This window comes from Musa acuminata, chromosome BXJ3-8, assembly GCF_036884655.1.
Source record: "Musa acuminata AAA Group cultivar baxijiao chromosome BXJ3-8, Cavendish_Baxijiao_AAA, whole genome shotgun sequence".
NCBI lineage: Eukaryota > Viridiplantae > Streptophyta > Magnoliopsida > Zingiberales > Musaceae > Musa > Musa acuminata.
In genome coordinates, this window is record NC_088356.1 from 46,888,423 (window position 1) to 46,902,760 (window position 14,338).

Consider the following 14,338-nt stretch of genomic DNA (forward strand, 5'->3'; position numbering starts at 1 on the left):
ATATTGATACCAACTTTTGTAATGAAGTAAAAATGAGCTTAAATCTTTCCACTAGGTTGACATGCTTTATGAGGAAAGATTGTTGTTGGTGGTGCTGCTATTGCTCCTCCTTTTCTTCTGAGTAATGTGAAGCACATCCCTGGAAGACTCGTCGGAATGGTTGCTGTATCTGCTAGGCTAGACGCCACTGTACCCCACCCTGTCCCCGAGGCTTACGAAGGAATAAAACAAAAGCGGTGGCATGAAACCAAAGGGGTGATAAGTATGCTTTACAGGTGGGGCGATCGACATGACAAACAACGCATTATGTTATCGATCTATAACATAATGGGTGGTCCAGCGAGAACCCATCTATTTTTGACACTTACCGGACTCGATGCTAACTTATCATCCTCGCACAAATGGTGTGGTGTGGTGTGGTGTGCTGCGATGCTACCTACGGTTTGGGGGGGGAAGGGGATGGATGCAGGGTTCTTCCTTGGTCAAAATTAATGAGCTATGTTTGAATCAAATTCTCAAAACTAATCATTTAGAGTGGCAAACAAACTCGTAAAGTCATGTACAAGCTTGCTTGCGAGCAGAGGTCGCGAGTAAGTTCTTAGGATTACCCCTCAATTATTTAGTGAACTCACAACATATAATTATTCTGAAACTAAAACTATATATATATATATATATATATATATATATATATATATATATATATATATATATATATATATATATATATATATATATATATATATATATATATATATATATATATATATATATATATATATATATATATATATATATATATATATATATATATATATGTGTGTGTGTGTGTGTGTGTGTGCGCTTTATCTTCTGGTGTTGGCAGCATGACTTCAGACAGGAAATCTTTTGAAAGAGAATCGAGTCAACAACTCCATTTTTATGATTTCATCATCATCCTCAGTCTGATGCATAAATCACAAACTCTAGTTTCTTTCAAATAAACTACACCGCTTCTATTACAGTCGGCCCAAATGCTTCGAAGCTGTAGTGTTCGATCACATTCAAAGTGGTAATACCATCTGTTTTCAGTAGAATGACTACAGACAAAGAAATAACAGTAACAACCAAGGAAAGAAAACTGGGTATACTAAATGTTTTCAGTAGAATGAGCAGAGAGAGGATGCAACAGTAATAACCAATAAAAGAACATCATTGGATGGATATGAATCTCACAAATAGAAGATCTGTTTTCGGTAGAATGATTACCGCAAAAAATAATATAACGCACAAAAACAAGCTATATTGGTTGATTTGTGTCTCATGATGAGAGCACTGCAATTTGCGATCTAATAAATAAAAAAAAGCCACCAAAGAAGATATGTCATATGATCATGATATGAAGGTAGCATAACTCTGCTGTATTACACTTACAGCATCATAAGTTGCAAGACATGCTTAAAGCCGCATACCCGCTGGTTAATAGGCGACTAGGCACCACATGTAACAGCGTGTAAACTAAACAAGAACATTTATATCAGACAAAAAAAGAGAAGAGATAATTGCAGGAACCTCCGTCCCATATAGAAAGATTATTATGGGATTTATCAAATATAATAAACAAAACAGGAATTTCTTAACAGCAATCAGTTACCCGATACTAACCATGTATACATAGAGGCAAGTTTAGAGTCTTGAGATAAAAAGAAAGAAACACCACCAAACAATACTATAATTCTGCCCACCTAAATCCCATTTATGTAGGTGACAAACACGATCTAGCAAATATATGTGGTAAATCAGATACCTTTTTCAACAATTGGAACTAGCAACTCGCAAACACACATGGAAAATACATATACCAAGTCAGAAAGTGAACAAATGATAGTTAAGAAAGGCACGTCCAGCCATTGCACACACTACTGCATCGTATCATAGGAAGAACCCTGCTCAAGAATACCAGCATACCTTGATTTATGCATTGTTCCCCGTGCCTGAACTGGTGGCAAGCATCGTCATTAGACTTCCTCCATGAACCCTCCCTTCTGGAAGCGAAACCAACCCACACTGAGTAACCCGAGGATGTGCTTTCGTATCAGATCCACTCCAGTATGACATGCCCTTCCCTCCAATAGCAACCTCTTTCATCTTCCCTGACTTAATTGATGTTGGAAACAGGGTAGTGGATATTGCAAGGGTACCCCCACCACGAACACAGTGATCTTGCACCAAGGCATCATGTGCAGCACAAAGACCAGCTTTGGTCCTGGCAAACCTCTCACAAGGTGGATCGCCTGTGCCAAACTTTGACCCCACATGACCCCAGGCACACCGGTTGCCTCCACCATGTGCCTTGCAAAAATCAGTACTCCCTTGAGCGCTTTTCCCACAACCCACAGATTTGCATCGTTTGCCTCCACCATGGCGCACACAGTAATTAGTCCGACCTCTAGCACTCTTAGTGCACCCAGGAACAGCACACCTCTTCCCACCACCATGAGCTACACAGAATAAGGTCCCACCATGCACACTCTTTGGGCAAACACCTCCCCCCTGAAACAAGCAGCGCTTCCCTCCTCCATGACCCTTGCAGTAAGGAGTGCTCCCTTCAGCTCCCTTGGTGCACCCCAAAAATGTACATCTTTTCCCCCCACCATGTGCCTTGCAAAACATTGTGCTACCCTGTGCACCCTTTGAGCATGCTGGAAATTGACAGCGTCGTCCACCACCATGAGAGATACAAAATCCAGAATGACCTTCTGCACTTTTTGTGCAATTCTCTCTCCGGCACCTCTTACCACCTCCATGCTTGATGCATAAACCTGATTTACCTCTTGCAGCACGGCCGCAACATTCATGGCTGCAACGTTTGCCACCACCATGGGCAATGCAGTAATCAGTGCGCCCTTCTGCACTCTTTGTGCAGCCAAGATGTTCACACCGACGACCGCCTCCATGCGCTTTGCAAAAGATTGTCCTTCCTTCAGCACCCTTTTGACATCCAGGTTTCTGGCACCTCCTTCCCCCACCATGGGCTATGCATAGACCAGAAGCGCCTCTTGCTCTTTTTACACAACCTTGGAACTGACAGTTTTTTATGCTACTATTGTGGTGTCGTGAATGTGTAACTCCGGAAGTGCAGACAACTGGGCTTTTCACTGTTTGCAGCACGGTTGGTGGGTGATCTGGCACAACAACTGGATCTGCTTTTACACAAATTTTCTTATTTGAAGCAAAACTGCTACTTGTCTCTGAATCGTTCAAATGAGTTGGCATACACCTACTGAATATCCACCAAGATGATACAATCCCTTCATCATCATTGGTCAGCACTGAATTCACCATTACCGAGGTCTCCACACTACTCTGATGTTCATCCAGGACAGGCTTGACACTAGTCATGACTGATTCAAATGACCCAACTGATAGACCTAATTGGAGGTCTAATGTATTTCCAGTATGAGAATCATTGGCAGTAGCAACAAAGGACTTAGAAGGATTCGATGTTTTTGCATTTTCAGGACAAAACCGAATATTCAGTCCTAAATCAACGGATCCATTATCATTTTCTTTTGCTGAAGATGTGCAATGAATTATTGAACTCATCTTGCTAACATATGAAGAATTCAGAGACTGACCTAAACCCAGAGCAAGCAAGGACTGACCTGAACACTCCACATCATTCATATCACCCCACACCCCTATTGTGCCCTTTGTTTTGGAGTTATTAAGAGTGGAAGAACTAGGAGAATTAATTCGTAACGTGGCATCACTTTTTTCTTCTCTTGATTGGACTCTGTCAAAGAAATCATCAGTACTCAAAGAGGAAAGATTTGCAGTAGAGGCCAGATTCAAAGGGCAGTTATCCATTATCTGTCAAAAGCCCTCTTAGAGCCACCAAATCTAATAGGAAAAGAACCAGTTAGCCTGACTTCCAGAACTTTAATGGTAACAAAGTTAATTAAATACTAGAATGAAAGCTTGCAACCCCCACTGACAAATCCTGATGTATCACAACGGTCCATTTTGGAAAACTTGAGAGATAATCAAATTAGCTGTAGCTGGAGTTAGGGGTCAAATGAACAATCATTAGTAGCCAACCATGTCATCTAACAAAATGTATTGCCCAAGAATTCCTGCAGCAGAAGAAACACCAAAAAGAAAATTAATAGCATTTGAGAAATAAGAATTTAGAATTACTCTTTCCAAATTTCTATCCAGAACTTTGAAGAGCAGAGTAGCATGTGTGATGCTGCTAAAAGATAGACACATTTTGCCAACAAAGCAAGAAAAGGCGCCATGGGTTATCATAAATACACAAAGATCTTTGAAGAAGCAAGCATATCCAAAATTGAACCATCAAAAACCAGAGTTAGTATTGATGCTGCTACTAAAAGACACACACATTTTGCCAACCATGCAAGAAAAGGATATATGCATTATTATAAACGTCCAAAGTACTTTGACAAGCAATTTAAACTATTAAACAACCACACATCCATCATATACTCTAAATAGATTACTGTTTGACAGAACATGTACTTACAAGCAACCAAGAATTTTTAAACAAACGGAAACCACATCCTACAAGAAGCTTATGCTACATGCATTGGTCATCAGTGATATCGGTCATCAGTGATACTGATGCTTTTCAAAAAGACACCTGACTAGAAAAATTATTTGGATCATTTCTTCTGATCCAACTCAAGAGGAAAAAAGAAAAGAAAAGTGTAATTTTACAAGGAAAATGAAAAGAACAAATGTAATATACTTGACATCAGTAACTTCTATGAACCATCATAGCTCTGTCTCAAGAGGGCTGATGTCAAAACTCTGCAATGTGCTATTTAGAGAGTTTTAGGTCTCCCAAACTTTATAAGAACACCATACTTGCATATCATGTAAAAATATGGCCTCATGGTTTTTTTTTTTCAAAAAAAGGGATCAAATTAAATAACTAAAATGGTCATAACAGATACCCAGCAATTAAGTTTAATTAGCATAACTTACAAAAAAAAAAGTTTAATTAGCATAAGTTAAACTTACACGGTTTCTAGTTATATCATATTCATGTGATCAAGTTGATTAAATTTAATAGATAAATTTGCAATAAAATATGATTGCAAGAGAAAGCACATTAAGTTTATAAAAGAGCTAGCAAAGTAGATATTCAAATTATTATAGGGCCATAACTGTAAAAAAAAAAAAAACCAGGGACATATATAAAGAGCCACATTTATTTGAAAAAATATAATAGACTATTAGCAACTGCTTGCAAAGTATCATTGAACTTGAAATTAGAAGGAATGTTGCCAACAATTGTTACAGTGTTAGCTTATTTTACAAGACAGAAGAATGATATTCTTGAAAATTAGATCGGCAAGCAGAATAACTTAGTATGCTTAAAACCTTTTGATGTATAGCTTTTCATGCTATTACTAGAATCATACACATCAAAAGATTCATGAAACTCAAATTGCTCGATTACATGCTTCCATTGTAAAAGGAAGCAGTAACTCTATCTGAAGTCGTCAAATTGCATCTGCAAATTTTGAGACAATTACAAAAAATAACAGAGAGACAGAGAGAGATGTAAACTCCTATAACCTAGCACCAATTGAAGAAACGAGGTAAAGACACAGGACGGTCAAGCCAACACAAATACGACCAGAAAATCGCTGTAAGGAATATAATCCCGATCTGGTTACGCAGATTGTATATATTAATAAAAAAAACCAAAAATAAATGCATGATCAGATTAGTCATGAACAAAAAACTACAAATACAAGCAACTTTCCATCGTGCAACTAATCAGATTAAGGATGTTACCAATACCTCATGGAAGATGCAGTGCTTTAAGATTTTTATTTACACCATCCATCAAGATGCTCTGGTAGCATCATAAATCTATTCAGAATGAGGAAAGTATGCAGAAACACGTTTAATCTACTCAACTCTTGCAACAGAACTGACAGCAAAGCAGTTGATAGATCACCAGATGTTTAAAGCATTAATTGCCGGTACATACCACGTGCCAAGAAATCGTCGAGTTACGCAATGCCTTTTACATAGTATCTATTACCACTTGACTCTGTCTTTAACTGCTTCACTAATTTACCCTTGTCGATGGGCACCGATAGGATCAAGCGCAGTATAAAACACCCAAACTCACAAGAGAAACAACAGCTACCTCACAGAATCATTTAGGAGAAAAGAAGATTGGAAAATTCCGATCACCTTTCTCCACAATCCACGATGAGACAAGCATTAAAACGATCATGAAACACCAAGAAAAGAAGAGATGGAAGAAGGGCAGAACCAAATCTAAAAGTAACACCAAGTACGCTACAGAGAATACTTGGATGGAGCTAAAAAAGAGGACATAAAATCGGACAGCAAAATAAGCATTCAAGAGGAACGAGAAGACGCAATATATGTCCTCGTTAGCCGATCCGACGGCATTCACACTCCACGAAAACGATCGTAAACGATCCGATCAGAGACAAGAATGAGGCAACACTCGCCTTGGCGTGAGAAGGGCAGGCGGCCAAGGACGGGAAGATCCGACGAGAGTTAGGGTTGTTGATGTGGGGATAGGGAAGGAGGAGCCGAGGCGGAAGGCAACAAAGCGAGCGAGAGCGAGGTGGGAAAAAGAAAAGAAAAACAAACTGTACGATAATTAAGAGGAGACATATATAAGCGAGGCCGGTGGCGCGCGCACGTTAGCCCATCCCGCGCAGCGTAGGCCGAGAAGCGGGGCCGGCGTCGGTCGGCCGCTGGGAGGGCGCCGCCTCGACACGTCACCGCGTCGCGCGAGATTCCACGCAGGCAGCGGCTCGCAACCGTCCGTGGTGCGCCTCCGTGGGCCCCACCCTTTTTCTTTATTGAACAACAGAATAATGCAATTTTGTTCCCATTAATAAAAGAGGCGGAAAAATAAATCCAACGACAACATTTTGCCGCAGTCGGCATTCAATTTTGATTTAGATTAGCACTTTTAATCGACCCTTATTAATTGCTCAAACATAAATACAACTTAACCTTAAAAAAATTAGGTGTTTAATAAGCTCAATTGAGGTGACGGATTACGACGTATCTTTCTTATCGAGGTCTGACCTAACAAAGCCATATTCCATTTTATCATCAGATATAATAATAATAATAATAATCACGCCAATTATTCTCACACGCTTATATACATTTATTTGGTCAGCTAACAATCTTCAAATATAATATTCGTCATAAGACTTGGACGAGTCTCCACTTCTTCCCTTTTTCTGTTCACAATATTTCACGAATTATGCATGATATCCTCAGGGATCTTATGATCGATCATATCTAAAGAAGATATCAGTGAAGCTTCGTCATTAGATCAGTATACAAGTAATGCATCGGATGCAGGAGAAGACAAAACACTTTTAGGAGACGTAAAGAAGTTGGCACTTTGAACAGCATCTCGGGATCAAAGGCAAACGCAACTTGCTCGAGGTTGCAGGCGGCGGCGTCCCTTCCAAAAAGGCAAAGGCCAACTCTCCCCACCCCAATCGCCACATATAACTCTTTTGCAGGTGCAGCGAGTGAGTCCACCAACGAGATTTGTTGTGATGGAGATGGGCATCGCAATCCAAGGATGCAGTCTCGCCCTCCACGTTTCCTTCTTTCTGCTATCGGCACTTGGCAAGTTGAAAACGCAACAGATAGGTAGATGATCATCACAGCCACAGCAACAGCAGCAGCAGCAGCATTAGCATTTGTATGTAAAGATAACAAGCCGTAAAAAGATCAGCGGCATCAACAGATGCCACGGTGGGTTGCCAGGATCAAACTATTAGGGTTTCTCCTAGGGGCTACAGAAACCTTCAGCAGACAGCAGGATGATGGCTGGCTGAGTGGAAGATCACAACGTAAACGTGAGACGTTACTTGTTCTCTTTCTTATTCCTTCTCCTCTGTATTCCCTGGTACACACTATACCACTGCAATTAATCTTTACAGCAAGTGGAAGCAGTGGGTGGTGGAAGAAGAACATGAGCATATGCCTTTGTCCCCTTTTCGCTTTCTCTTGGGTCTTTTCCTTGGAGCCACGAGTCAAAAGAGAAGGAAGACTTTCGAGGAAGAAGAACCGGGCAAGTGTCAAGCTCCAAAGCCACACTATCAACAGCAATAATATATCGAATAAGAACGAGATGAAACTTGCCATGCATGATGCATGCGCTCCTCAACACACACTGAAACAGCGCGCACGTCACTGATGTGCGGTCAAGTCCTCTTCGTCAACAATTGGCTCATGCAAATAGATATATATTTTTTGATTGATATTTCGTGTCAAAGTGCATCAGATTCGGAGGGAACTTATGCTGTCCATATGTCGGGAGTCAGCAAATGAATTGTAGCCACCAATGAAGTCAACAATATCTTCCTCGTATCCAACACTTCAAAAAGACTTGTCCTTCTATCTATCTCCTTTCTCATCTCTGTTGATGAGGATCCATCACCAGAAAGTTGGATTCGCCTTTCTCCGTCTCTCGCTTCCCATTCGGATGCCTTTGGTCTGTGAATATGACCCTTTCCGACGAACATGGATGATGACATGTTGTCTTGATTACAATTTCTCATGCATTTCTTTCAAATGAGTCAGTCTTATGATGAGACTCATTATGACACTAGCTTTTTACTCGATGTTCATGTTAGGTTCGAGTCCGAATCAATTGGCGAGTTCGATGGAACTTAGCCCAGCAAAATAATGAGTCGTCTAGGTTTGAACGATTGTGGTGAATGGGTCATGCAACAAATCAAGCACTAGGCTTGCTCGAAGCCCACGGTATATTTAGCATGCTATCAGCCCAGTGTGGCGGCACATTCATTGTTAGCATCATCGAATATAAATACTTTATTGATATGCTTTGAGGCATGCTTCATAGCTTCATTTTCTCAAAGTAAAATAAAAATTATTGCTTTAAAACTGTGGAACAAACTGAGCTGCTAATGAAGCCATAGCAACAAATAAAAATATGAAGATCTGTGATCTACCAAAATGTGTCAGCGTATGTCTTACAAAAATTACTAGACCGGGGTAAGTGCTTGATTCCACTTACATCAAAGGTGTAAGAGTGATCCCCTTGGAAATGTTGAGAACCTTCAAAGAGTTTGTGTTGAGCTCAATACAAGAGAGCTGTAGGAATTGAGCTGCTTTCATAGCATCATGTTGCGTGAGAACTTGTGTGCAGGACCATATAATATGTAAAGATTTCGAGGAGAAAGGAAAACGATGAAGATGCAAGCCAAAGATCAAAGAACTTTACATGAATAGACTAAGACATGGGAGAATAAATGGGATAGAGATTGACGAAATCTTCACTTGGATTACCATCTTATTCTAGAGACTTGAGCTCGAGGAGAAGGGCCCCAAACCTAACGACACAATGTCGATGCCTATACGTATTCTCCTCCGTAGTTCATGACCCACTACCAACTCTTGACCGTGTTGTTCTTGATGAGGACTTGTCATCAACGAAGCTCCGAGCTCACCCTAATGTTTTAAGATGGTTCAGGTGACCTGGGAGACTTCCATCACCTCCATCTCTCTCTGTGTGTGTGTTGGAATTCTAACGTAAACCCTTATGTCAGGATTAATACTTAATATACCTTACACGTATTTGGCTCTTTCCTAATAGCTTAAGGTTTTGAGACTAACTGTATCTCAATCATAATTCTTATCGTGATATTAAAATATATTACGAAAGTGAAATTTATAGCCATGGAACAAAGATGATGATCCTCGTAAGCTTCTTTGTTCGCGGGGGGAGCTCAGCTTAGTGGCGAGGAGTCACAATCGATTAGGAAATCTGCTAAGCTGGCGCCGACCATTAATTGACTCATCGATGGTGCGTCGAGTATGGAGGAAGACTAAGAAGTTAGTGGTCGTTCCCATGGCGCAGCGGAAACCGTGTGCAAGCAGGGTTGAAGAAGGCGAACACGTCTTTCTTCCCCCATTAATTTCGCTCACCGTATGTTGCAAGCCAAAGATCAAAGGACTTTACATGAACAGAGCATGGCATTGAAGAATTAAAGGTGTGGCGATTAATATACTCCAATAACTTTTTTGTGCTAACTTAGGTTCTGATGGTGTGACATGTGAGTAAGGTTCGGAGCCAATCAATGTTTACTTTTGACTCCGTCTCAGTCCGAGATGTTGGGTATCTGTTAAAGTCAGATTTATTGAGTCGATTGCCTCAGCCAGTCGCTGGTGCATCGTTTGACTATGGAGGAACACCAATGAGAGCATTTTCTCCTCCGTCTTTGTCCTTATCCCACCGTCGTTGTTCCTGGCGAAGACTCGGTCGCAGGACCTTCTCGTAGTTCCCACCGGGGAGACTGACTTCACTTTCATCCCTCTCTACGTGTTGGAATTATACATCGGATGCTCATGCGTCATTGCGAGGATGAATACTGACAAACCGAACACATCGGCTGCGGTTGTTTAGGATAATGACCGACCCATTTATTCCCAGCAGCCTCACCTGCACGAGACTTCCTCGGAGTTTTCCTTCTGCATTACGTCAATGAATTCAGTCTCAAAATCAGTTCAAGAGTACCTGCATACGCATTAGATAGATCGAATAGAGTCGGATGTCCGAAAACATCGATCTACCGCCATCCTTATCTCTGTCCTTGGCGATGTTTGCACAGAGACGACTCGATCCCTCACAAGTCAATTGACTCGGTTGGTCGCTGGTGCATCGACCATGGAGGAAGACCAAATAAATGAAGGCGTGAATGAGGCGGTGGCAACCGTTCGCGAAGCAGACTCGAAGAAGTCTGCTCGCGGCGGAGTGCGTCACAGAAATATAATAGATTGTAAGATTTTTATATACTTCGAGGATACGTTTCTTCTCATGCTTAACCTAAAAGAAAGATGGAAATCACATGAGTTACAGATAAACACAACAGCGATACAAATAAATTATACGAGGCAAAGATGATGAGTGGATGAGCACCTCCTCTAAGAGTCATCCAAGAGTTAGTCAAAGTCTTCTTGGCTTCATCCCAAAGCGCAGCCTCCCCCTGTCATCTCCTCTTCCCTGGTGCAGGTCCCATCCCACCCTCCTTCCCTATATAACATGAACGAGGCCTTCGCCAATCGTCACAGGCAATCCACCATGGCCTCCCGAAACCTCTCCTCCCTCCTCCTCGTCGCCCTCCTCGTCTTCGCCTTCTCTGCCGGCTCCCACGCCGGCAGCATCGCCGTGTACTGGGGCCAGAACGGCAACGAGGGCGACCTTGCCGACACCTGCAACACCGGCATCTACTCGTATGTGATTCTGGCTTTCCTCACCACCTTCGGCAACGGGCAAACCCCCGTCCTCAACCTGGCGGGCCACTGCGACCCCCCCTCCGGCACCTGCACCGTCCTCAGCTCCGACATCAGCGCCTGCCAGTCCCAGGGCATCAAGGTGCTCCTCTCCCTCGGTGGCGGCTCCGGCAGATACTCCCTGTCCTCCTCCGACGACGCCGCGAGCGTGGCAACGTACCTATGGGACAACTACCTGGGCGGCTCGTCCAGCTCGCGCCCGCTGGGCGACGCCGTCCTCGACGGCATCGACTTCGACATCGAGCAGGGCGGCCCCGACCACTACGACGAGCTGGCGAAGCAGCTCTCCGACTTTAGTAATCAGGCGGGGACCAAGGTGTACCTCTCGGCGGCGCCGCAGTGCCCCTACCCGGACCAGTACGTGGGGAACGCGCTGCAGACGGGGCTCTTCGACTACGTGTGGGTGCAGTTCTACAACAACCCCAGCTGCGACTACTCGTCGGGGGTCAGCGGCCTGAGCAGCGCATGGGGGACTTGGACGTCGAGCTTGCCGTCGTCGTCCGTCTTCCTGGGGCTGCCGGCCTCGCCGGACGCGGCCGGGAGCGGGTACATCCCGCCCGACGACCTCACCAACCAGGTGCTGCCGGCGATCAACACTGCGTCGAACTACGGTGGCATCATGCTGTGGAGCAGATACTACGATCGCAACAGCGGGTACGGCGCCGCCGTGAGTAACAGTGTTTGAGATGGCGATGTACTAACTACCATATGTGTGCTTCCGATTACGAGGTCATGAATAAGGCGGGACAGCGATAGAACCGTGTTCCAGATTGATGTGACGTTGCGTCCCAATAAAATAAAGATTGCGTGTTTTTATGGAGGCATTGAGGTGGTCAATGTAATAATACATAAGTGATACATCTTAAATTGAAATTTAGCTGTGAGCATCATATTTGGTGGGTACATGAGTATCATGTCCGTTATTTATAGTACTAATTTTTTTTATTTTATAAAAATATATATATATAAATTAAAATAAAGTATGCTTGACACGTGAAATAATTAAAATAAACCCATAGACGGGCCATGTAAGGTGTTGTATTGATGACAATTGATGCAATTCATGAATTGATGGCTATGTTAACTAAGAGACAAGTTTGTATATTATAAACAGCAGGTTTTTCTCGCATCTAATAAAAACATTCTATATGCTGATCACATTGAAATAAACTTTATATATAAACAATGGAAAATTAATAGTCAGGGGATTATATTTTTAATTATTTGTTCTGTAAGCTCTTCTTCATATTCGTTTCTTTGATCATGCAAGTCATAGTTTGGTCAGAGAAGACGTGCTTTGTCCACAAAAAAGAAAATTGAGGATGTGTAGGCCTTCACCTTTAAAATACTTGTTCTCAACATAATAAAAATACTTGTCCTGTATGCACAACTATTTTTATTGGAGCATTTTATATTCCTCCACTTATATTCAATCGTCGTTGGATTTGTCACTATAATCCCTAATCTTTGTTGTCTCTTCGGTCATCGCCTCCTATTGCTATACCTTTGCCTCCGTCACCATCGCTCCGACCCTCGACCACCATCGGCCTAATGGGTCATATGCCCCTCATTTTTGAATTGATGTTCATGTTGCCGTGAATGTATCATGTGACAAATCAATTGCAGTAGGTTTGCATGAACCTCACCATATATGTTGCTTGCTATGAGCCCAGTGCGACGCCCATTCATCCTAAATTATAGGAGTGAGAATTATATTATTTTCCATGAGATTGTTGTTTGCCGAGTGTTGCGTAAGGTCATTTGAGGATCCCTCGTGGTTGTCTGATGAGATTGTTAGTGTGGCATCGAGGAATATGAGGTGGTTTCGGAGGATCCAAGATAGACTTCGATCTTCCCAAGTTCCTACACAAAGGTTAGTGTTGGGAGAATTTTCCAACCTGACTCATCCGATGTTTAAGTTAGTTTTGTGGAGTTGTGTGAGGTATAAAGAATTTTTTTAAAGAGAGGTCCGACCCTTAAGCAAGTGTCGGGGGCTGACTTTTATACCTGGGCGATCAAGGGGATCGTTTGTAACTATCGCAATGCCCTTCGCATAGCATTTTATCTATGTGAGCAAAAGGCTCGAATAACCTTCTACGGGTTGTCATCTACAAATGCCAATTAAGTGGAGACATATCCAAAGGATCACCCGGGGACCATTATCCTTGATGATCGATAAAATTAGTCGAAACAGTCTCCTGTGAACTATTATCCATGAGGATTCGATAGGTGCCACACAATACTATTGAGTCAGGAGGTGATTTACCCTTACCTTCGATGTCGACATCTAGATGGCGATCAACTATAAAGCTAGTTTTGTCATCAGAATATTTCCTTGCAAGAACCTGACGTAAGATAGGAAGCTTTTAACTCTATCAATATTTTATTATCATGAACTTACCTTAATTTATCTAAACCATATATATCACATTCATGCTAAGGGTTAATCTTTCAATCTGAAAAAATAGATAGTGACATGTGAATGCACTATAATAGTTACTTGGCTTAAAGCATAAACTAAGACTGCACTAGCATCATCAAATAAAATAATTTAGTGGCATGCTGTCACGCATGCTCGATAGCTTCATGTTCTTTTTACTAGAACAAAAAATACATTGCTTTAAAACTATGGAACAAACTGAGTTGCTAATGGACCCGTAGCAACAAACAAATTAAAAGTAGATATCAGTGATCTGCCAAATACTAATACTAATACTAGAGCAATTGACAGCCTCCAAGAGAGTTGGTGTTGAGCTCAATAGAAGGGAGCTGTAGGAATTGAACTGCTTTCATTGCTTCATGTTGGATCTTCTAATATGTATAGACTTGGAGAAAGAAAAACGAGGATGATGCGAGCCAAAGATTAATGAACTTTAGATGAATAGACTAAGACATGGAAGAATAAATGAGATAGAGATCGGCGAAGCACCACAAAAGTGATGGGATAAAAAGAGAATTTTGTATATGAACAAATAAAAATAGATCGTAA

The 14,338-nt window shown here is 41.9% G+C and overlaps 2 protein-coding genes across 4 annotated transcripts; one reads left to right on the top strand and one right to left on the bottom strand.

Annotated features, from left to right (window-relative positions):
* Nucleotides 1-1,561: 1,561 nt before the first annotated feature.
* On the bottom strand, nucleotides 1,562-6,661 carry LOC135643981 (uncharacterized). 3 transcript variants are annotated; one of them, XM_065161312.1, is made up of 2 exons: nucleotides 6,504-6,661; nucleotides 1,562-4,115 (listed from the first exon to the last, which is right to left on the bottom strand). In XM_065161312.1, exon 2 carries the CDS (start codon nucleotides 3,847-3,849, stop codon nucleotides 1,954-1,956), a length of 1,896 nt encoding a protein of 631 aa, XP_065017384.1. In that variant the 5' UTR covers nucleotides 3,850-4,115; nucleotides 6,504-6,661; the 3' UTR covers nucleotides 1,562-1,953. The 3 variants fall into 3 exon arrangements, with proteins under 3 accessions (XP_065017384.1, XP_065017386.1, XP_065017387.1); XM_065161314.1 differs by having other exon boundaries at nucleotides 6,008-6,643; XM_065161315.1 differs by lacking the exon at nucleotides 6,504-6,661 and adding an exon at nucleotides 5,815-5,977.
* Nucleotides 6,662-11,083: 4,422 nt separating this feature from the next.
* LOC135644537 (acidic endochitinase-like) lies at nucleotides 11,084-12,226 on the top strand. Its single transcript, XM_065162195.1, has one exon. The coding sequence runs from the start codon at nucleotides 11,099-11,101 to the stop codon at nucleotides 12,032-12,034; it is 936 nt and encodes a 311-aa protein (XP_065018267.1). The 5' UTR covers nucleotides 11,084-11,098; the 3' UTR covers nucleotides 12,035-12,226.
* The last annotated feature ends 2,112 nt before the right edge of the window (nucleotides 12,227-14,338 follow it).